The sequence below is a fragment of the Nansenia antarctica genome (assembly GCF_963989245.1).
Source record: "Nansenia antarctica genome assembly, chromosome: 2".
In the NCBI taxonomy this organism is placed as follows: domain Eukaryota; kingdom Metazoa; phylum Chordata; class Actinopteri; order Argentiniformes; family Microstomatidae; genus Nansenia; species Nansenia antarctica.
This window is the reverse complement of record NC_137675.1, coordinates 10012763-10037762: the sequence shown is the minus strand read 5'-3', so window position 1 is coordinate 10037762 and position 25000 is coordinate 10012763. Positions and strand designations below refer to the sequence as shown.

Below are 25000 nucleotides of genomic sequence, written 5' to 3'. Positions count from 1 at the left end.
AGTTTGTGGACAAGTTGTTCCGTGAGACCATCGAGCCGGCCGTGAAGGGGGCCAACGCCCACCTCAGCTCCTTCGCCTTCACCAAGATCGACATGGGGGACAAGGTGGGGGACGGAGGGGTGCTGTGTTGAGCTGTGCGTTCATTCTGTCTGTGTGTGTGTGTGCGCGTGCACGTGTGTGATACTGTGTCATACTGATCTCTCCCCCCCCCTCTCTCTCTTTCTCCCCCTCCCCCCCCCCTCCCTACAGCCTCTGAGGGTGAATGGGGTTAAAGTGTACACTGAGAATGTGGACAAGCGGCAGATAATCATGGACCTGCAGATCAGGTGAGTAGACCAAGGTAGTAGATGTTGATGGGCCGCCACGCGGTCCTACCGTCTACCTCACAGTTTGAAGACATTGTTGTTTGTTTTGGTTTTCGTATGATCACATGGCCACGGCGATGTTTTTGTGTGTCTTTTCAGTTTCGTTGGGAATACGGAGATCGATGTCGACATCAAGAAATACTACTGCAGAGCTGGTATTAAAAGTATACAGGTATGGTTGTGTTTCTGTACACATTGTATGCACTAGGACTCGCACGCGGCATCAATGTCAGTTATTGTTGTGAATCTGCTGATAAGAAAAACAAACAACGGTCTTATTGACTGTCCATCAGGTGAGGCTGGTGGAGGTGGAAATCGGACGACCGGCTCATTGTAAATGCATGGAAAACAGAATGAGGAACAGTATCAAACACGTGTGTTCCTTCCTAGGAATTTGCACCTGACAGCTGTGTACATGATGTGTTATCACATGCTAGATAACGGTAGAAGGTGATTGGCTTAGGTTAAACGCAGCCCATGGCCTTATTTGCTCTTCAGAGAGCAGAGAACCCGTTATACTGTATACATAGAGGTACAGCACAGTAAACATTGCACAACCGTCCGCAGGCAACGGCTACACTCTGAGACTGTAGTCTCAGATTTCACATTTAAAATAATGCATTTATTTTGTGTAGCGCTCAGTACTCCAAAACAGATCAATAAAAAGTCAAACAAATGCAGAATCAGTAAAAAACAACAGTCCAAAAATAGCTACAACAGATTATAAAAAGCAAGTTTGAAAATATGTTTTTTGATGTTAAGTCAGTTTACTTGACTTGCAGCTGGGGGCTGTATCCATGGAAACCTTTTGTGATGGTGTTCAAACACAGGGCCATGATTGGATCACTGTGCTTTTCACTCATCAGTGTTTCCTTTTTTCCCCTCACAGAATCACAGAATCAAAGATAAAAGATTAAAAAATACTTTTAGAAACATGTTCAAGAGAATGTGGGGAAATAGGTTATGCAACGATGATTCCCGAACGTTAGTTTGAAAATGTCATCTCAAATTAGAACCGTCTATCACTGTGAGAATATAAATAAAGGACCTTTTCAATCTTTCCACTGCGGTCATTTTAATGGACACACACACACACACACACACACACACACTATTCTATTGGATAAATCTCTGTTTAATTACTTTAAGTTGGAGACCAAATATGGAGCTGCAGCCAGAGAGTCTGCATATCTGTGGTTAGAGTCACTTGGTAGGAAGTACGTAGGAGGATGGGACCACTGGGCCTAATGGAGCACTGGGCCGTTTAAAGGCCAGACTTCAACTAGAAAACTAAATGTTTTTAACTGTTGATTTCACAATGAATTGTCTCTCTGAGAGAAGATATGCATGAACAATTATTTCAAGGAAGGACATTTCTGTCATAAGAGGGATTTGAGAGCAAAAAAATCTGGAAGAGTGTCACATGAAGGTGTGGATTATATACGTCAAAATTATCCCGTTAATCCCCATAAACCATAAGGCAGACATGCTTTTCTTTTTGTTTAGTTTTGTCCTTTATTTATTCAGGGAAGTCCCTTTGAGTCCTAGGTCCGTCTTTCAAGGGTGCCCTGTTTACTAAATATATACACATCACAGTATTTACTTCAAGATTTAAAAAAAAAAAAAAAAGAGAAAGGAAACAAAATGGTGTGTCTTGCAAGCCCCTGCTTGTCAACAGTCTCTGACCTGCCGCAGGACCTTCTGTAATGGGCCTTAATGGGAGACTGGAACGTTCCGGTTGTAAAATTCAAAATGTCTGACATGAACTCTCCTCTGGAAACAAAGCCTTTTCACTTTGTATTTCACTCTGCTTTACTTGTCTTGCTAATAGAAAATAAAAGACAATTCGATGAAGAAGTGCGTTGTTATCGACAATTGTGTTATAATAAGAAAATCAAACGTTTCAGGAAGAGCATCACAACATGATCTCTTCGCTATTCAGGCGATGAATGTTGAAGCTGTGGGATGAATCATCTACATTTCTGGCATTTAACAGACACATTTATCCAACGTGACTTACAAATACATTTGTCTAAGTAAGTGAATCATCGATTCGTCAGTCATCGCAAGAAGAGAAATCTCTGCTCGGGCCAGGGGCCATTTCAGATGGAACTTCAGAATCAGTCATAAGTGTGTCATACCGCTGTTTCATGCATAGACAGACAGGAATGTTCTAGCGTGTGTCTGTCCGTCGGTATGTCTTCCATCATGATCTGCTTGCAAGAAGAAGTCTCTGATTGGTTGTCTGTGTTTCCCTCAGCTTCATGGAGTCCTGAGGGTGGTCATGGAGCCGTTGCTCGGAGACATGCCGTTGATTGGAGCGCTGTCCGTCTTCTTCCTGAAGAAGCCTGTGAGTACTGCTGTCTTCCTCCCTTCGTTTCCTCTCCTCCTCTCAGGCTGGAACGAGTGATTACCACTGATCAAGCATGTGTTCTGGTCCCTAGCTCCATGTGAAGCAAAGTATCCACAAGGTTGGAATCATACATCCACTCTTGAGGAGGGGGGCCCCAACTAATACTCTTCATTACAGTATTGGGCCCAACATATATAATTTTGACTCGGGGGGGGGGGGGGGGGGGGCTGGGGCCTCACATTGACATTTAACTTCTTATGAGCGAGACTTTATTTGTTATGAGCCCAACTGCAGTTGGAACCCTGGATAGCTGTGAAGGGACAGTGTGTGTGTGTGCAGTGCGTGTGTGTGTGCATGCACGGACGGACGGACGCACGCACGCACGCATGCACGCACATGTCTATTGATTTCCCCGGTGACAGACTACACCCATCCCCATGTGTATTAATACTCATGAAATACCGGAGGTCAATCAGTTAGACACACAATCCATACTCTCATGCAGTAATCTCCCTATGCGTGATGCGTCATTCTCATACTGTCCCCGAGACAGCTTTATGCCCGAATGAAATGTGAGGGACAGCTTTATGCCGGAGTCAGATGGAGTCAGTGCGTATTGGACCACAGCTGTCCCGGTGGTTTAAACACTGCACACGTCGACTTATCTCAGGCAGTAAAGCTAGGTCATGTTTACAGTCATGTTACCAACACTCACACTCCTGCCTGTCTTGGTCACTCACTGTGTGTGTCTGTGTGTGTGACTGCGTGTGTGACTGTGTGTGTGTGTGTGTGCGCCTGTGCCTGTGTGTGTTTAAAGAGTGTGTAGTCAGGATAAAAGGCGTAGCCACATAACTCTTTGAAGCTGCCTTCAGAGGCCATGCAGTTATGGTGCCATTTGTTTGTTGTTCGGATTTACTGAGACTAGGCTGTTGTTAAAGTGCGACTAATCTGTCATCCATGTTACAAGGGCTAGGCTCCTGTGCAGTGCAGCAAGCTTAGGGGTGTGAGGTGTGTGGGTGTGCGTGTGCGTGTGTGTGTCGACCACACAGTAACTTCACTGGGTTAAAATCCCTGTGTGTGTGTGTCTGTGTGAAAGGCTACTCTACTCTTCACAGCTCTCAGGACTTCCAGCCAAGTGTCCCGAGTTTTCTTTCTAACAGGTTTCTAGCCGCTAGTTTAGAATAATGAATACTAATAAAACTCCTCATGGTGGTCATGTTTGGACCGGTGCTAGCCCAGCACGTTGTCTCCCGAAGGCCTCACTTCACTTCCTGTCAGGAAACCCGGAAACAGGAGGTGTGTTATAGTCAGGGGACGGGTTCATTGTTTGACCCTGTCTTCCGGTGTAGACAGAAGAACCCTCTCTTCAGGCTACATCTTAACTGTCCCTCCTGAGTACCTCTCTATCCCCCCCCCCCCTGTACAGTTTCTCTACTGTAAATGAAAAGAAAATAATCGAATAAAAACAAATCGTATTACGACTGCCCGTGGCCCCTGGCCCGAGCATAGATTATATTTTCTTGCAGTGACTGATGGACAGATGATTCACTTACAGTACTTACACAAATGCATTTGTTGTAAGCCGCTTTGGATAAAGGCGTCTGCCAAATGCCAAATATGTCAATGTAAAAGCATTACAATGAGTCTGTCGTCCAGTGTCTACCCCCACCGGCCTCTCTTGGTTATAGTACGGTACAGGTCCGGTTTGTGAACCCCTGTGTGGTGTTTCTACAGAGTGTGTGTGTGTGTGTGTGTGTGTGTGTGTGTGTGTGTGTGTGTGTGCGTGTGTGTGTGTGGAGGCTGGCAGAGAGGAGGCTGGTGGTGTGGTGGGGTCTGTTCTGTTCTGAGCACTAAGTGGTTTACAGGAAGTCCACGCCCACGCTGAGCACCACTGCCTCGCCAGATAAACACCAGTAGCAGGCTTTGGTGGGGGAGAGGAGGGGGGGGGGTAGGGAGGTTGGCATCTCTTGCTGTTGCAGTAATGCTGTTGCAGTGTGTGTGCCAGTCTCTGCCAGTTACACACAAACACACAGGCGTAAACACACACACACACACACACACACACACATACACACACACACTCACTCACAGTCACATGCACATCCACACATGCACACACACACAGGCGCATGCACACAGACACACACACACACAAAACACACACACACAAAGACACACCCACCCAACCACATCAATGCTGTGTCTAAGGATGGGAAACTCAGCAACGCCCAGATAAACACTAGGAGCATCAGCTGATCATCATTACCAGGGACGAAACACAAACACACACACACACACACACACACACACACACACACACACACACACACAGGACCAATGGTGGGTGAGCTGGCACACTCAGAACGCCAATTCAGACCAATGTTCTGGACAGGAATGTGTTATGGTTAGGAGATGTTGAAGACAAAAATTAAGATTGTTTGTTTGTGTCTCTCTGTGTGTGTCTCTCTGTGTGTATCTGTGCGTGTGCGTGTTTATGTGCGTGCATCCTGTTTACTTGGGAGCAGTCATTAGAGCATGTCAAAGCTTGTGGCCCTTCATCTTCATAGCAGTAAATAATATTCTCTTCACTCCAGAGAGTCTGTGTTGCATCTAGTTTTGTACTGTACACAGCATAAACATACACAGGGTTCCCGCGCTGGTCTTAAAAAGGCTTAAAGTCTAAAATCCAGCAAACCAAATTTCAAGGCCTAAAAAGGTCCCGAATTTCAGTTATTTGATCTAAAAATGAGGTGCTAGGTCTTAAACATTAGATCCTGCAAGGAAATCAGTCCGACCACATCTATTTACGCGGGAAATTAATCAAGCATTAATCAAGCTGGAACCAAAAAATGCCAATTCGCTTCCTTTTTTGTCTGTATGGCAGTGAAATCCCTAATTTCATCACCTCGAGGATGACAAAAAGCTATCATATGGTGTCGCGAAGAGGTCTAAAATTCTATTCAACAAGGTCCAAAAAAGGTCTAAAAAAATTAAATTGGACTTGTTGAGACTTGTAGGAACCCTGATCTAGTGTTGTACTGTACAGTATCAACGTACAACACACAGCTGCAGCCAGCCACGTCCACAACCCTCTGAGCTGCTTAATAACCTCCTAACGTTGTTCTGCCTGACAGCTTACATGTGGGACAAATCTGAAACATAATCCACACACACACACACACACACTTGCGCACACGTACGGACGCACAAACACATGTACACATGTACACACACACAGACACACACACTGCTGCACCACGTCACAACGTCACGCTCACTGTTTGATCTCTGATCCTGGGGCACATGATGATGACATCATTATCTCCTCATGTTTGCTTCACTTCTTTTGTAACCGTGACAACTCCCGTATCAGAATCGGAATTATTTTTTATTGCCAAATATATTCGCTCATACAGGAAATTGACTTGGAGTGGTTGGTGCATAGGACATAAAGATACAAACGACAAAGTAATTAAAAAACAACAATGTAATAAACAACACTATATAAGCAAAAAATAGTTTAAAAGGACAATGACAGAGAGGGGCCAGTCGAACAATAATTATGTAGGCTGTAAATTAGAGTAATGTAAAACTAATATAGATGACATTGTCAGTTGTATGGTAGAATAACAACACTCCTTTTATGGTCAAAAGAAAAGTGTTTCTGCTATTTGGATTTCTTAAAAAAAAAATAGGCTGGTCATATTCCCAGGTGCATTGTGGGAATGGAGTGAGTCCATTGTACTTGTGTAGAACTAATCCTTACCATCTTCACTATTCATCGGCAACAATTGGGTGGCATGAACCACATCACTAGAATGTTAGGGAGTGCCAGTGCAGTATCTTGTGGTTAAGTCGGGTTTTAAGGTATTGTGTTATAACAGTGTATTCACCGTGTACCCAGATATTCCACATACTCCAACCGACACACTCCATGTTAGGGAGTTAGGGAGTGTGTGTGTGACTCAACGGGTAGGACTCTTGACTTGGCACGACTAACTTGAACAGACAGGGTAGTGTTTCTGTTTCACCCCACGTCACACCAGCCTAACTTAACCCAGTGGCATAGCGCACACACACACACACACACATACACACACACTAACCAGCCACACACTCACCAGCCTGACCCAGTGGCAGAACTCGCCAGGCCATACACACACACACGCACACACGCACACACACTCACACACTCACACACTCACACACTCACACACACACACACACACACACACACACACACACACACTCACCAGCCACACACACACACCAGCCTGACCCAGTGGCAGAACTCGCCAGGCCATACACACACACGCACACACACTCACACACACACACACACACACACACACACACACACACACGCACACGCACACACACTCACCAGCCACACACACACCAGCCTGACCCAGTGGCAGAACTCGCCAGGCCATACACACACACACACACACACACACACACAGACACACACACACTGGCCTGACTTAACCCAGTGGCATAGCTTGCCAGGCCACACCCACACACACCACATCCCCCCAGGATAGCCTGACTAAACCGGTGGCAAAGCTCATCCGGCCAAGAGTCTGCGTTCTCATAGAAACGGTCTCTACACCGCATTCCAGGCCAGTTTGATTAGCTACTTTGTGATAGCAGCAGGGCTCGTGGCTGTACAAGGCTATAGCCTCCCTCCTCCCTCCCTCCCTCTCTCTCTCCCATGCTCCTATGCTAGGCTAAGCTAGTTCCTGTGGGCCGTGCAGTATTGTGGCACAGCACCCAGGAAGGGTTGTGGCGCTGGTATTGTCTGAGGAGCGTTTTAAGCTGGCGTCGTTGGTTTGTGGTCCGATGCTCATCCCTGCTCACTGCAGCAGAGGGGACAGACAGAGGGACAGACAGAGGGGACAGACAGACAGAGGAGACAGACAGAGAGACGACAGTCTGACATTTTATAAACACTTTTACAGAACGAATAGATAGCATCGCTGAGGCTGTGTGTGGAATTTGGCCATTTGTACTGTGAATCTGATCAACGCATGTGTGCGTGTGCACGTGTGCGCGCATAAAATAAAAAATCCATGTATTGTATCTGTATCTGTATTCATCTTTTTGACAATGTTCTGTAATTGCTTTTCCGTGGTGGAGCCAGACAATTTATTAAAGTAAATGCCATATCATTTGTGTAGATGTCGTAGTGAAGATAACGTTATTAATAATTGGATAGCGTTCAACTATTATAAATCCTTGTCTCGCTTAGCAAATGTCAGCTAAATTAAAGAATGAAATCAGAAGTAGTGTGTGTGTGTGTGTGTGTGTGTTTCTCTTTCCTCCTCATGCTGTCTCTCTATCTCCCTGGAGGAGAGACTGTACTGAATAGCAGCACTGTGGTGTGTTAGCAGTGTGTGTGTGTGTGTGTGTGTGTGTGTGTGTGTGTGTGTGTGTGTGTGTGTGTGTGTGTGTCAGCAGTGTGTGTGTGTGTGTGTGTGTGTGTGTGTGTGGTGTGTGTGTGTGTGTGTGTGTGTGTGTGTGTGTGTGTGTGTGTGTGTGTGCGAGAGCTGTTGAGTAGCTTCCAGACTCCACAGCTGATGACAGCTCCTTACTCTAAGTGCTTTTAGATGACACTCCTCCGATTTATGATTTGTTATTGCCCACTTTAACCATTAGTGTTACAATATCCATGTCCTTAATGACACCGAACATTACCAATAGCAATGGGTTAATTGTTTTCAGTTAGATTTCTGGGAAGAGTTTTTTTTCAAAGGTCATGGATGGCCTGGCTAACACTAGTAACAGCAACAATAACAATTTAAATGATATATTTATATTACTTGTTTTCTGTCTTCATTAATACTGATAATCTCATTGCATTAGAATGAGCATCTCCTGCTATGAGAATGATTCGATTAATTGTTATTATAAAGCTGTCTGTTTGTCCTGAATGAGCTAGTCTTATTGATTACCAGTGCATCTGTTGCTGCTCGATGCTCACTTAGGAAGAATGCTTTCCTTATAGAAGACACAGAGGGGAAAGGAGGAGAGGAGGGGAGAGGAGAGGGGAGGAGGGGAAGGGAGGGCAGAGGAGGAGGGGAGAGGAGGAGGGGAGGAGAGAAGAGAAGAGGGGAGGGGGAGGAGGGGAGAGGAGTGGAGGGGAGGAGAGGAGGGGAGAGGAGAGGAGAGAAGGGGGAAGAGGACTCTCCTCGGGGCGCCCCAGCCGCTCCACATATTTGATCTGTTCCACCACCAGCACACCTGATTCAACTAATAATTGCTTTGTACTTGATTAGTTGAATCAGGTGAGCTGGTGGTGGAACAGATCAAATATGTGGTGCGGCTGGGGCGCCCCGAGGAGAGGGTTGAGAAACACTGCCCTAGAGGTCTGTCTTTCATCTGAGACGACTCGATCGACGCCTGCTGGTCGATGCTAACGCTAACGCTAGGCTAATCTACGAACAGGAGCTGGTCTTTGGGTCAACTTACTCAATGAAATGACTCATGATGTTGCTGTCTAGTCCTGTAGGTGCATCAGATCCTTCTGTGTTTAATCTGAATCCCTTGTGTGTTTTTGTTTGTTTGTTTGTTTGTTTGTTCTTTGTGTCCAGTTGCTGGACATCAACTGGACAGGCCTCACCAACATGCTGGACATCCCAGGTTTGAAGTAAGTGACCCCACTATGCCCCGCAGCGGGGGGCTGGCAGAGGTAGAAATCGGAGGACTGATTTCTACCTCCGCCAGCCTCCCCTTTTACAACACGACACCGCCGTCCACCTCACCTGTTTGTGTTCCGGATCACATGGGCTCACGTCACACCTATCGTGCCCTTCCCTCTCAACGGCCAATGATGAGTCAGAGGGTTGTGGTGTGGGAAGCAGGGATTGGCCAAACCTATTAAATAGGTGTGGTGAGGATATTAGCATTTCCATTGGTCTATTTAGAGGTTGCAGTCAATGGGGCATATGTACGCATGTACTCGAGGCCTCTCCTAGTCAGTCAAAACACTGTCATACATAAGGAGAAATAAAACAGTGTTTTGTAAATGCGTCACTGTTAGCTGTAGACGCACCAGAAAAGCAAGTTGTGTTGAGTAGATACTCGCGACGATGTGACGCTTCACTGCTCTCTGCTGGGGTACGGAGGTGTGTTTCCCGCTGGGTTTTCCCAATCTGAGTCTATCCAATCTGAGTCTATCCAAACTGTGATGCAGGTGGGTGACGGTGATGACTGCTAACTGTTTTTATAATAATAATAATAATAATAATAATAATAATAATAATAGTAATACATTAGACTTATATAGCGCTTTTCTAGACACTCAAAGACGCTTTACAAACTGAAAAGATTGAGTAGTAAAATAAAAAGAAACCAAAAAATAAATAAAAGAAAGTATAGGGGTCTAATTCATTTGTAGATTACTAAATCTAAATCTAAGTGTCTTCGTGCGGAGAAGCGGCGAAAACAAGCAACGCCAGCGTCCTCTCTCGACCGATAATGACACACCCGAACTCATAACAACGTATCGGAAACATAAAAATAACAACATCAGCGAACGTTGAAAGTGGCCAATGGTAAGATGTTTGGTGGGAACTCCACTTCCGCTGGAATGGTGGAAACGGTGGAAACTTCCGTCCCCCGGTAGAGGGGCGTGGCCTCAGATTCCCGGTGTTTGAGCGCTGCAGGCGTGAGCGCCTATTGTGTCAGAGAACGGCTGATGAGGTGGAGGTAACTGTTGACTGCTGACTCATGGTTGCTGTGCCTGCTGGCCTGCGCTGCCATGACAACCTTACGCTAACATGACGGAGTATGGTGATGATGATGATAGTGATGAAGGCCTTGGAGATCCAGATGGCAGCCTGGGTGTGTGTGCGTGTGCGTGTGCATGTGCGTGTGCGCGTGTGTGTGCGTTAATGGCTCCTAGCTATGTGTGGGTCATGACGCCATGGTAACTATAAATGGCTCCCCAACCCCGGCCTCCCTCTCAGATGCTGCTGAAGTCTAGGAGGGATCCCTCTCTGTCTGACTCACACACACACACACACACACACACACAGCCATGAGATCACAGAACCATGAGGTCATGCATTAAGAGCTTTGAGGCCTGTGTGTGTGTGTGTGTGTGTGTGTGTCTGTGTGTGTGTGTGTGTGTGTGTGTGTGTGTGTGTGTGTGTTTGTGTGTGTGTGTGTGTGTGTGTGTCCCATGCAAATAGCCTGTGCTATTTGAGGACAGCCAGGCAGGCTGTACTGTACTGTAGCACACACACACACACACACACACACACACACACACACACACACACACACACACAAACCAAGATGACATCATTTTTGTTTAAACCGAAGCGACCGCTGTTGTGACAAACAATGTTTCCATTTCCTGATATCTTTATCCCTGTTACTGCTACTGCTACTACAGAAGGGAAGTGACCAACCAACCACAAAGGAGTTGAGTGACGTTCAAGTTTATGTGTCACCATTGAAATAAAACTGTGAGGGGAGAGGAGAGGAGGGTGGAGAGGAGAGGAGAGGAGAGGAGAGGAGAGGAGAGGAGAGGAGAGGAGAGTGGTTCACCAAAGACATGAAACTAGTTTCACATGTTCTAGTTCTGGGTTCCTATGAAACCCTACGTCCCCTAGAGATCTGTGTTTCATTTCAGTGTATGTGTCATTACATCGTGGACCAGTATACAACGCAACAAAATGCTCGAGGCTGAGCAACTCCACAACACCAATCAACACCAACAACACAGTATAGTTTCAACTATAAAAACAAAAAACTAGAAGAAAAAGTTCACATAAAAATGCATATTGAGCACTTTGAGCTGCAACGCTTGCAGGAAAAGTGCTATACAAATAAAGGTTATTATTATGATTATATATAAGCACTTAAAGTAACGACAGTGAGTAACAGTAATACAGTCAAATAAAAATATACAGAATTGTTTTAGCAACAGTAGGTAGTAAGTGTAGTGTAGTGTGTATTGCAGTGTGCAATGAGTGTAGTGTAGTGTGTGGTATGGTGTATACTAGTGTGTGGTATGGTGTGTAGTGTAATGTGTGGTATGGTAGTAATAGTTCCTCCATGTTTCCATAGCTTCCTGACCTCCACTATAAATAGAGGTCTTAACCCTACCCCCCCTGACCCCTAACCCCCAAACCCTCATGAACATGTAATATACTGGGGCTAAGCCTGTGGAATCCCCCCCCGGACCTCCTCTGCTGGGTATTACTGCACATTAATGCTCCGATCAGACCAGGGATTATAACACCAGGATGTGTGTGTAAGTGTGTGTGGTATTTATAGAATAGGATTATATATACTAACGTGGCGGTGGTCAGGGGACTGGACATGTGACGAGGTGGGAAACACGCGCGCATCCACACGTACACACACACACACATACGCATGTACACATCCACACATACACACACACATACACATACACATCCACACGTACACATCCACACACACACATACATACATACACGTACACATACACACACACACACGCACACACACACACACTAGGGCTGGGTTCAAAAAATCGATTTCCCGATTCTGAATCGATCTTCATTGAATGAGCGATTATCGATTCATAAATCCCGAGATCGATCTTTCTTTCTTTCTTTATTTTTTTTAAAAAAAATTCTGCTTGCAGCTTCAACCCGCAACGAGATCTCATGGCCAGATCTCGCACTACAAGAATGTATCATATCTCACGCAAAGACCAGGCTTAAAGGCAGATGTCTGGGTGCATTTTGGATGTAAAAATTATGACGATAGAGATGAGCAGGACAAAAGCAAAGCCATATGCAAGCTGTGCGCAGTGGAGGTTAAATTTAGTGGAAACACCACAAATCTACGGAACCACTTATTGAGGCATCACCCTGACGTGAAACATGGAAAAGCGGATCCGAAACAAGCCTCGCTGATAAAGACGTTTGGTTGCAAATTACAATCAAATTCTCCGCGTGCCCAACTAATTACTACAGCGTCGTCAGTGTCGTCAGTGTACTAGAACCACGCTACGTGTTACCGACACGCAAACAGTAGAGTGAAGTGATAGTCCCAGACATGTCCGCGCAGGTGAAACGTGACATCGCAACTTCACTCCAGCCAGCAGAGAGAGTTGCCATAACGTGTGACAGCTGGACATCCAGAGCAATGGACTCGTACCTGACAATCACTTGCCACTTTATCAGCGAGGCTTGTTTCGGATCCGCTTTTCCATGTTTCACGTCAGGGTGATGCCTCAATAAGTGGTTCCGTAGATTTATGGTGTTTCCACTAACTTATTGTTACTGTATACTACAGTATTTTAATAATCATTGATTTTCCAATTATGTTTATTCCTGAATAAAATCTTCCAATCTCCAAAAAGTGAGAAAGCAGTAACGAAGGGCTTTAGTTTCATGGACATTATGGTTTACAATGTGTTTTTTTGTTCCCCAAAATACCCTCATCTATTAAACAATTTTCGTTTGAGTTTTGCACATTTTTATTTTGTATATATATATATTATGCAAATAAGCTATTTGAGACAGTCCTGAGGGATATGTGATGTCTTGTTTACCGATAGGCTATGTTTGTAGCCCCTTTATTTACACTGGCTGCAGTAAAGCACGTTAAAAAGCACTTTTTGTAGTGTGTGATTTAGCAAAATGTTGGTCAATGATGTTCATTTATGTTCCAATAAGAAGTACATTCATGTAACTGCTTTGGAGTCAATTCTTAATGTAAACATTGATATGCTACATGTTATAGGGTTCCTTGAACCATTTATAGCATTAGTTCTGAGAATCTCTTCATATTCAAGGGAAATTGATATTGTAACTAAATCGAATCGGAATCGAATCGAATCGTGAATCGAATCGAATCGAATCGGGAGCTGTGAATCGGAATCGAATCGTTTTGGGAAATCAGTGGCGATACCCAGCCCTAACACACACATACTTACATACACGTACACATCCACACGTACACACACACACACATACATACATACACATACACATCCACACGTACACACACACACACACACACACACACACAGTGAGGTTACCACATCCTCTACAGGTGGGTATTCCATCAACGTCGCTAAAGGAAAATCCAGGCTTATCTTATCTTGTCTCGCTGATCTGGCAAGACCTATCAAAAATAAGCCTGAATTTTCTGTTAGCGACGTTGATGGAATACCCCCCAGGTGTGAGAGGTGTTGATTGGACGGGATCTGTCCTGTCAGGCGTTTGTGTCTTACTCATTTGCATACGGTTTGGTATGAATGCAAAGTGGCCTCAATTTGGCACTGTGACAAAAACACACAATGACTTTAATATGACAACATGACAATGTGGATATGAGCCTCCTATACGGTGCTGTGTGTGTGTGTGTGTGTGTGTGTGTGTGTGTGTGTGTTTGGGTTCCTGGGCTGATCAGGTGTCTGTGGTGGTGGTGGCTAACGAGCAGCGTCTGCATCCTGGTCATACGTTTGTGTTCACAGCAGCGGTCACGTTGTGGTTCAACAGACTCCTCCTCCTCCTCCTCCTCCTTGTGAAATGTCACTTTCCTTGTTTTACGAGTTTGCTGGAAACACACCTGTTTGTGTGTGTGTGTGTGTGTGTGTGTGTGTGTGTGTGTGTGTGTGTGTGTGCGCAAGCAAACCTGAAACCTGTCCTTACCCCACCTTCCCCTCTCTGTGTGTGTGTGTGTGTGTGTGTGTGTGTGTGTGTGTGTGTGTTTCATATTTCCTCTGGTGCGATTTGCATCTCACACCCAAACAGCAGAAGCCAGGAATGGAGGCTAAGATGTGGATGGTTAGCTTCCCCTCCCCCTTACACACAGAAGCGTGTAGCCCATCTTACACCCCATCCCCCCACCCACACACACACAACCACACTGTGACTGAGAAGAATGAGAATGAAAGTCACCACATGTGAGTGATGCCTACTAACCGCTAACTGCCTTTGCACCATTTACCAATGTTGGTAAGTAAATTAGGCCTGCAGTATGTAGTTTAGTAGAGCGCACATGGGCAAGTTACAACCACAGTTGGCCTCACCTCTCCTCTCCTCCTCTCCTCTCCTCTCCTCTCCACTCCTCTCTCCTCTCTCTCCTCTCCTCCTCTCCTCTCCTCTCCTCTTCTCTCCTCACCTCTCCTCTCCTCTCCTCCTCTCCACTCCTCTCTCTCCTCTCCTCTCCTCCTCTCCTCTCCTCTTTCTCCTCTCTCTCCTCCTCTCCTCTCCTCTCCTCCCCTCCTCTCCTCTCCTCTCCTCTCCTCTCCTCTCCTCTCCTCTCCTCTCCTCTCCTCTCCTCTCCTCTCCTCTCCTCCTCTCCACATGTCTGGGATCCACTCTTCTCTTCCCTCCTCCCAGCAGCGCCAGTAGCAACCTCCTTTTATAGACATGATGGGAGAGAATGTGGTAACCTCATAGAGAGAGAGAGAGAGAGAGGGAGGGAGTGTATTTGTGTGTGTGTGTGTGTGTGTGTGTGTGTGTGTGTGTGTGTGTGTGTGTGTGTTAACCTCAGTAAGTTTCAGAGGACTGGATGGGGGAGGTTTGGCACCATTAAAAACAGCTCAGAGGGTTTGACACAGAAACTCCCACTAGTGGGGCAGGTCTCAGCATGGTGCTCTGCTGCCCTCTAGTGGACATTAGATAAAACGCATTAAACACACTGAACATTACCTGGAGTTTGACTGGTAGATGCTAAATGGGTATTCTTGAGATGAGCCTCACTTTATTTCTAACTCTAATCCTAACAAGTACCATAACCCTTACCTAACCCAAACTCAATTGTTTATAAACTCATTCCGAATCAGTTATAAACCATTTATAAAGGTCGCCTTTATGTGTCTTACCCCTTAGGCTAACCTGAAACTTAACCTTTATCTTAATCATCTTCAATCTCAACCACACACACACACACACACAGGGCTTATGTATGAATTAATATAGACATATCCATGTCCTTTAGGATTAGTCATGGAGCTGTAGACCTTGGGTTTAATAACCTGCAGGATAACATCGTAAATAGACTATATGGAAATGAAGTGGAGGTAGAGGCTGTGGCTCAGGAGGTAGAGGCTGTGGCTCTGAAATGAAGTGGAGGGAAGGAGAGTGTACTGTGTTGGTATGTGTGCTGTGTGGGTGTGTGAGTGTGTGTGTGTAGGCTGTGTGGGTGGGTGTGTGTGTGCGGTGTGGGTGTGTGAGTATGCACATGTGCCTTGGCAGACGGACAGACAGACAGGGCCATCTGTCTAAGTTATCACGGGTATAAGGACCCACAGCTGAGGTCTGGGTCTTTAGAGATGACACTGCTCCACACACACACACACACACACACACACACACACACACTCACTCTAGAGTCACTGTGACATGTGCTGCTGTGCTATATACACACACACACACACACACACACACACACACACTCACACACACACACTCACACACACACACACACACACACACACACACACACACACACACACATCTAGAGTTGAGGCTGACGTGCGACATTGAAACCTTCACCACTGACAGAGGTGTGTGTGTCTCCCTCGGGACATTGATAGATAGATAGATAGATAGATCTTTATTTATGTGTCACTCCTCAACAAACAGGTATAAAGAACAGCAACAAAAGATGCATTAAAAAGTTGAGGACTACTCACATGGAGTTGTGAGACACAATACAAATCATAGCAATACAAATTAAAAACGTACATTCGAGTACTATTACACTTGAACTATTACACAACAAATACCATTGGCATTACAATAAAATACAATATGTAAAGGCAATGAAATATATATATTAAAAAAAGGAGGGGGCAGTTTATTGTGCGATGCTCATGAAGGCTACTCTTCTTTGTAGGATGAGGTGGCAGGCCTTGGCACATTCATTAATGCAGTGTTCACCAGCTAACATTTTACACAATTTATTATGGTCATTAAAGTCATTAAAATTCTCGTAGTGTTTTGATAAAAGGATAAAAAGATTGTCGTTGTAAAGTTCACAGTGTAATAAAACGTGGGCTTCAGATTCAATCGAACCACTGTTGCACAGTGTGCAGAAACGACTCTCCACTGGGGTGTTAGTGTATCTGCCGGTTTCCAGGGCTAAGGGTGCGACTCCACACCTAAACTTGGCAAGGGCACTTCTATGCTGCCTGGGCATAATGCATTGAACATAGGGTTCTGATTCAAAAACATTTTTAAAAGAACAGTAAGTACGCAGTTTGTTTCCCTCTGGCCTGTTAATCTGCAGAAGCCATTGCTCCTTGTCTGCCTCTGCAACTGCTTCATCAAGACTCCGTAGATCATTTCTTGATAGGATTAGATCAGTGCTGGCGAGGTGGGATAGATGTAGAGAGCTAAAAACTGTTCGCACCGTATGAGCATAGTTTTTCACATTTCTCATCTGGTTAGCCCACAGGAACACACGCTTACATAGCCTGTTATCCGGCATACCACACAGTCTCTTCCAGTTCTTGAAAATGCATGACCACTGGTGTTGCCACATGGTTTTCCACCCCAAATCACCTTGTATGGCAGCATTCGGTGTGTATTTACCCACACCCAAATAAAAACGACATGCCCTATTAAAAACAGCATTAATACAAGAGTGACTTTTGTAGCCCCAGACAGCAGCTGCATAGGTCAGGATGGGCAGAACCAAAGATTCAAACAATTTGGTGAAACATTTGAAGGGGAAACCACCCAATATTTTGCTTTTGGCTATAATTGCACCTAGTGCTCTATTAGCATGCAAGGCTAGATGTTTAGCAGTTACACTATAGTCTAGGAACTCTGTTAAGTATAGACCCAGATATGTGTATTCTCTGACTACCTCTAGTGGGGAAAGCCCGCAGGAGAAGCTGAAACTGGACAGGGGCTTTGCTGGATTTCTGAAATGCACTACTTTGGTTTTATCAACATTTATATTTAGTTTCCACTCCTGGCACCAACTATGGACCAGTGTCAGCATCTCCTGTAGTTCCTCTTCTGTCTCAGAGATCAGGGTAATATCATCTGCGTATAAAAGTATAGAGATCTTTTCATTTCCTATAGGGACACCTTTTCCCAAGGCCTTAATTGCTATACTTAAGTCATTTATATATATGGAGAACAGAACAGGTGACAAAATGCAGCCCTGTTTTACGCCGATGTCGACTGGGAACCAATCTATAAGGCTACCATCTGTAAGGCTACCATTTACACAGACATGATATGAGGGAGCCTTGATCACTTACATACGGTAGGACGGTGGCAGTGGAAGATTAATGTGTCTCCCTCTCTCTCTCTCTCTGCCCCCTCCCTTCCCTCTCCTCTGCCCCCTCCCTTCCCTCTCCTCTGCCCCCTCCCTTCCCTCTCTCTCTCTCTTTGCCCCCCCCCCCTCCAGTGGTCTGTGTGATAACCTGATCCAGGACATCATCGACAGCTACCTGGTCCTGCCCAACCGCATCACCATCCCCCTGGTGGGGGAGGCCCAGCTGGCTCAGCTCCGCTTCCCCATGCCCAAGGTACACACACACACGCACACACACACACACACACACACACACACAGCTACGCTTCCCCATGCCCAAGGTACACACACACACACACACACACACACACACACACACAGCTACGCTTCCCCATGAACAAGACACACACACACAAACACACACACCGACGTGTCTCCCATAGTTCGTACAGTATATACAGCAGGATGTGACATCATCTTACCCCCCCCTCCCCCTCTCCCCGCAGGGCGTCCTGAGGATCCACTTCCTGGAGGCCCAGGACCTGCTGGGGAAAGACAAGTTCCTGGGGGGGCTCATCAAGGGCAAGTCGGACCCCTACGGCGTCATCCAGATAGGCAACCAGCTGTTCCAGACCAAGGTCATCCACGAGACCGTCAACCCCAAGTGGAACGAGGTGTACGAGGTAGGCAAGGGGACCGCCTAACCTCCTGACTGGGTCCTCTTCTTTAGTACTGGTTCAGGGTTCTCCCCTGAACTGTTGCCAGATGGAATTGTTTTCCAGCCTAACCACAATCTAAAAGCCGCCCAGTGTGATCATAAGTAGCCCGATTGGGCGGGAATACGACCAATCTGGCAATACTGTGCCCTGCATGTTCTGAACAGCGGGGCGCTGGATTGTGCATTTTTAAAACGCCGCTGACGGGGTTTATTCATGTCCAAATGTGCCAAAAATACAGCTGAAGCGTTGTTACTTCGTAACACGTTGGCTTTCGTTTTTTTAATCGCGATGCCGTCGGCGATCAAAGATAGATATACTCTCTCATGGCTGTAGTGTTTCGTTTAATTAGCCTTGAAATGTTTACATAGTGGAGCCGCCAAGTCCACAGCGTGGGGAGAACCCTGAGGTACACACAGAACCGTTCTGACTTATCTGAACGCATAACTCAGCTGTCATGTAAGACGATAAGACCTTGTTGTCATAGTGTGTGTGTGTGTGTGTGTGTGTGTGTGTGTGTGTCAGGCCATGGTGTACGAACACACGGGGCAGCACCTGGAGATAGAGCTGTTTGACGAGGACACGGACAAGGACGACTTCCTGGGAAGGTAAACAGACAGTTGACCCCTGACCTCCGCTCCACTGACACTGCACTGACCCCCGGACCTAACCCTAACCCCGACCCCCCCCCCCCCCCCCCCCCCCCCTCTCTTAAAACACAATACTTCCACGGACGGCCCTCGCCATGATACTGTAGTGATATATAACCTATGAACCTATTCTGAGTGATGACCTCCGACCCCTGACCTCTCTCTCGTTCCCTCCTCTGCAGTTTGATGATCGACATGGCTGAGCTGGAGAAGGAACAGAAAGTTGACGAGGTGGGCCGTGGTTTCTGTTTTATGACTCTCTTCACTCTCATTTGCAGCAGGACCTCACCCTTCCTTCGTATGGATTCATATAAAAAGCAGAACACCAAATTCTGATGATATTTGAAATCCCGACTTGCGTGGGCGGTTAAGCAGTGTTCATAACTGAGGTGAATTCCGACTTCCGTGGCGGTTTCGAACCGGCGACGTTTGAGATCGCGAGTCGGTTGCAAGATTTTATAAGGATTTGGTGTTCTGCTTTTTGTATGAATTCATACGAATTAAGGCGTTAAGTCCTGTTGTCATTCGAAACACTACAGTGCAGCGATCTTTGGCTGTGTGGTTCTGTGTGGTTCCAAACACCGTGTTGTGGTTGCAGTGGTTTGTGGTTGAGGACGTGGCCACGGGGAAGCTGCATCTCAAACTGGAGTGGCTCTCTCTGCTCCCCACGCCTGAGAAGCTGGACCAGGTATGAAGCCTTTCATAATCATCATAATCATATCATATCATCATAATTCATTTCATTTGAAAGTGTATTTCAGAACACCCAAGGACAGAGTACAAGGTATATACAAACGCAAGCAAAGAAAACAAAACTAGCATAACATAAAAGAGCTAAAAGGACAAGATAACACTATTTTTAAAAAGGCCAAAAGCGTGAAAAGATGTGTTTCAGTGTAGTTCTTACAGATGCTTGTGGAATCAATCTAGATGTTGACTTGACGCACTAAATGCCAAAGAATTCCGGAACACTCACCACCTAGAATGCCAAGTGTTTACCGAGCGACAATAGCAACAGGCACTCGAGAATGTTGACAATTTGGACGACTTTATTCACCCTCGGCACTAAGCCAGTCTCTCTCTAAAAACACCATTGTAACGCATGGAAACGAACGAGGAATTCCTCATGCCTTTCCATGCATTATAATGAGACCGGTTCCCCAATTTATACCTCCACCAGCCTCCCCTGGTGTAGGGCTATTATATTACTACCACTTACTATACTACTGGTACTATTACTGCTATATTAGTGCTATATTACTATTACTCCTATGACCACCATTCTAGTATTGGAGAACTACAGTAGCTGTATTAACCATGCCCCCCTCCCCCTCCCCCCTCCTCCCTCCTCCAGGTGCTGACCAGTATCAAGGCAGATAAAGGCCAGGCCAACGATGGCCTCTCCTCCGCTCTGCTGGTGGTCTACCTGGACTCGGCCAGGAACCTCCCTGTAAGTTCACCTGCGGGTCAAATCACCTCAGATAACAGAGAAAGTCACTCAGAAATAGTTCTCGTCAGTGGCGTTGAAGGAGCTTCCTTTTGGATGTCAGTGAATAGAATGAAATAGAATAACTTTATTATTCCCGGAAGGGGGCTTTGGTAGTAGTTCTCCACCCTAGAGCTATGTGCTCGGAATTGGGGCCGAACGTGAAGCTGTAGCAACCTACCCCCCCCCCCCCACACACACACACACACACACCCACACACTTCACTTGGAGAAGAGGAAAGTAACTGCTTGGAAATGGTTGTTGTCAGTGGTTGAATGAGCTTTCAGTTTTCGGGTGGCAGTGTGAGTTGTCCTCCACCTCAGCTGGGTGATGAAACGGCTTGAAACGGTTCCTTTGGTTTGCTGGGCTCAAATACAGAGGGCAAAACCCATCGAGCAGTTGCACCATTTTAACCTCTTTAACCTCATGTGGAAACACACGCCATGACATGTGGAAACACGTACAGTATGTGGAAACGCATGCCTCGCCTTCAGGTTCCATGTTGACCCCAACTGTCAGTCTTTTAGGAGGAGTATGACCTCACAGGCCACCATACATTCCTCTGTACATGGTACTGTACATGGTGTCAGTCGGCGTGAACGCCCCTGTGGGTTCACCTCCTCAGCCTCTCTCTCATCTGTCCCCTCCTCCTATTCTCCTCTCCACCTCTCCTTCCCTCCTCCTCTGCCTGGCCTCCTGATCGAAACCCACCCTCTCATGTGTATCTTACCTCCAGAGTTACTACTCTCTCACCTCAACACACACACACGCACACACACACTGATTAGTATGCCCAAGCATGCTGTATGTGACTGGAAGTTGTTATACATGTACCTTTCTGTATTTACATATATAGTACTTGTGGAATGAAGGCCATCAATATTTCCTATAATTCCATGTTGTAAAAAACCCAAACATAATTTGTATGCTAATACTAGTATAGGCAGACAGGCTTCACTTCATCTGTCTTTTCAGCCTCCTCCTCTTCTTCTTCTCCTTCTTCTTCTCCTTAACTTCCTCCTTCTCTCCATTTCCTCCCCTCTGAAGAGTGTCTTCGAGGGGAACTTGGGGTCTGGCTACCTCAAGGAGCGCCGTGCGTCTGGCCTGGTGTTCTGTGAGAACACCGCCTCGCTCTATAGGACGCTGTTTGTGAGTCCTCTGGCGTTGTGCGTCCTTGTGTGTGTGTGTGTGTGTGTGTGTGTGTGTGTGTGTGTTTACGCTACAGCGTGATGTTTGGTTTGTTATGGCAATTCAAAACAATAATGTAAAAAAGAAAACTCCCTCGGGTTGCACAATTCCCATAAGTTTGGGAAACTTTCCGATCATTTCCAAAGTTATGGAAACTTTGGAAATGATCGGAAAGTTTCCCAAAGAATGTTGCGATCCTAAAACTCCCTGAAAAACACTCATGTATCCCTCGACAAGCATGTTGATTGCCTCCTATGCACGTATGAAATTCCTAACATGTTTTAGATCATGCATACAGGCATAAAACATACAGTGATTTGGCGATGACACGGCAGATTGTGAATTGAGTCCGTCAGCCATAACAACAATGCAGCCTAGTTGACATTACTGAGAGGACGTGACTTGGGTCATGATAGGCAGAGAGAGATGTCTTTACATAAAGGGTCGAGACCGAGGCTTTATACACAGGCCTCTCTGTGGATTGCTTTCCCTCCATCCTGCTCCCCCCCACCCCCTACACACACACACACACACATGCACACACACACACCACAGCTACGCTTCCCCATGCCCAAATCACACACACACACACACACACACACACACACACACACACACACACACACACGGAGATAGAACCATAGATAATAGAACAGTAGAGGATACTTTGACATCAGCCCATCTAGTGTTCTATGTCTATGGATAGTATTCTATCTCTAACTCTATGGTTGCCCTAGCCAGGCTTGGCCACTGGGGGGCAGCACCAGAATGAATGGCATTCTATGGCCAAATCTAAAAAAATAGTCTTTCCTTGATTCCTTGTGTCCTCTGTCCTCGCCTCCTTCTGGAAACTCATTGGAGGAGAACATCTTCGGTTCCTCCCCTCAGGACCTTCTCCTTCAATGGGTGTTGAGAAGAGAGGATGAGAGAATGTGAGGAATCAAGGATGAACCTTTTGAGATGCAACCTCTGGTGGGCCCTGGATGTCTCCATGTAGAACATGGACATCCCTCTCAGCCTCCAGACAAAACAAGTCATCCCAGATTCCAGACATGACCAGTCATCTCAGAGCATCTCCAGGCTCCCAATAATACCCTGTAACTCACCCTCCCTCCTCCCACAATGCTCTGTCTGGAAGCCTTTCATATATTACTACACCAGGGGAGGCCAGCAGAGGTAGAAATGGGAGGACAGGTGTTTGACGGGTTCGATACATTCCTCATTACCGTTCCATGCATTACAATGAGCCCCGTCCTCCGATTTCTACCTCCACCAGCCTCCCCTGTACTACACCTGTCATCAGTGGTTACCTGGTTGCCGAGGTGTGTAGTTCACAACAACAGGAATGTTGTTTCTGAAGGACCACAGAACAGAACAGGGGATAATCACTACAAAGATATCCTACTGTACGTACTGAATGAAATGTTTCACTCTCTGGATGAATGAACGTTATTCATTTGTACCGTAGATATATTTGTTGTTTTTAGATATGTATCTGTTGTATGAATATATATATATTCATCATGAGAACAGCTCCACTCCATTTTTACCCATCAAGAGATAATCACTGTCTGGAATGTCGCTGTGCAAAAAAACGTGATAAATGTCTCAATTATGAATACTTTATCCTCCATGTCCATAAATACCATCTCACACCTGTTAATCTTCAGTCGCCTCTTCCTATGCCTGTCCCTTCCATGGGTGAATGTCCTTCTGTTTCTCCTCGTTGTTACGTTCTGGGAACAACGTTTGTCCAACCACCTTCATGATTTTAATTGGCATTGTGCATTAACCTTCTAATCAACCATGTTGTTGTTTTTGTTGTTGTTGTTTGTCTGTCTGTTTGTCTGTGTCTGTGTTCGCCTGGTGACCCGGTGGTGTCCTGTGTGGTCTTCATCATCTATCACTTCCCATGATTTAACCTCCTCCTCCGCCCCCCCCCTCCACCCCCCTTCCTATTCCCTCCTCCCCCCCCCCCCTTCCTCCCCGCCCTCCTCCACCCCCTTCCTCCCCCTTCCTCCCCGCCCTCCTCCACCCCCCCACCCCTCCCCGCCCTCCTCCACCCCCTTCCTCCCCGCCCTCCTCCACCCCCTTCCTCCCCGCCCTCCTCCACCCCCCCACCCCTCCCCGCCCTCCTCCACCCCCCCACCCCTCCCCGCCCTCCTCCACCCCCTTCCTCCCCGCCCTCCTCCACCCCCTTCCTCCCCGCCCTCCTCCACCCCCTTCCTCCCCGCCCTCCCCCTCCTCCACCCCCTTCCTCCCCGCCCTCCTCCTCCTCCTCCTCCTCCTGGCATGTGCCCGTCCTATTAACCTGGTTTGGTGTGTGTCATTCTCTCTGCCCTGGGGAAAACAAGCGCAATCCATTAGAATTCAACCAAGCCGGGTTGAAGAAGACCTCTGTCAGTAAAGCCATCAAGGTAACGTAACTCTGCAGGGACAGACGGACACACAGGCAGGCAGAGAGACATACAGACAGGCCCGGCAGACAGAAAGACAGAAAGACAGACAGACAGACAGACAGACACAGACAGACAGACACAGACAGACACAGACAGACACAGACAGACAGACACAGACAGACACAGGCAGGCAGGCAGGCAGAGACAAAAAAAGGGACACACACACACACTGCAGTTACTGTTATTAGACTGTATGTTACACTTAGGTAGTGGACTACGTATTGATCTGTTGTTCAAGGACTGTTTACATTCCCATTAAAAAGACATATTTCTTATTAAAAGATCATTTGAACCTGTGTTCAAGTAATTGACTGTATACAGTATTCTACTCCTGCTATTTCCCATATGACAGCCCTATCACATTCACAGTGTTAGAAGTTAGAAATGTCTCTCTTCATCAATGTCCCATAGAGACATAAGGCTGTGTCACCAGATCTGGCTCTCTGGCCCTGCCTTCCTGCAGGAGACCACTGCCACAATCCCTCGCACGACCATTTAGGTTTCTTGTTTTGTGAAGTCCATGAACAAACCACAAACAAACCTCAAAAAAC

At 46.4% G+C, this 25000-nt stretch overlaps 1 protein-coding gene across 1 annotated transcript in view; it reads left to right on the top strand.

The window, feature by feature from the left end:
* The window catches only part of esyt2a (extended synaptotagmin-like protein 2a), a 46515-nt gene that overhangs the window by 11884 nt on the left and 9631 nt on the right, over window positions 1-25000 (top strand). Inside the window, exons 4-14 of the mRNA XM_080523670.1 lie at window positions 1-104; window positions 250-326; window positions 465-537; window positions 2626-2715; window positions 9312-9367; window positions 18103-18223; window positions 18456-18632; window positions 19191-19273; window positions 19498-19546; window positions 19914-20003; window positions 20670-20765. The exon at window positions 1-104 is cut by the window's left edge and continues 31 nt beyond it. Of these exons, the coding sequence (XP_080379796.1) occupies window positions 1-104; window positions 250-326; window positions 465-537; window positions 2626-2715; window positions 9312-9367; window positions 18103-18223; window positions 18456-18632; window positions 19191-19273; window positions 19498-19546; window positions 19914-20003; window positions 20670-20765 (1016 nt within the window). The remainder of the gene's footprint in view (window positions 105-249; window positions 327-464; window positions 538-2625; window positions 2716-9311; window positions 9368-18102; window positions 18224-18455; window positions 18633-19190; window positions 19274-19497; window positions 19547-19913; window positions 20004-20669; window positions 20766-25000) is intronic.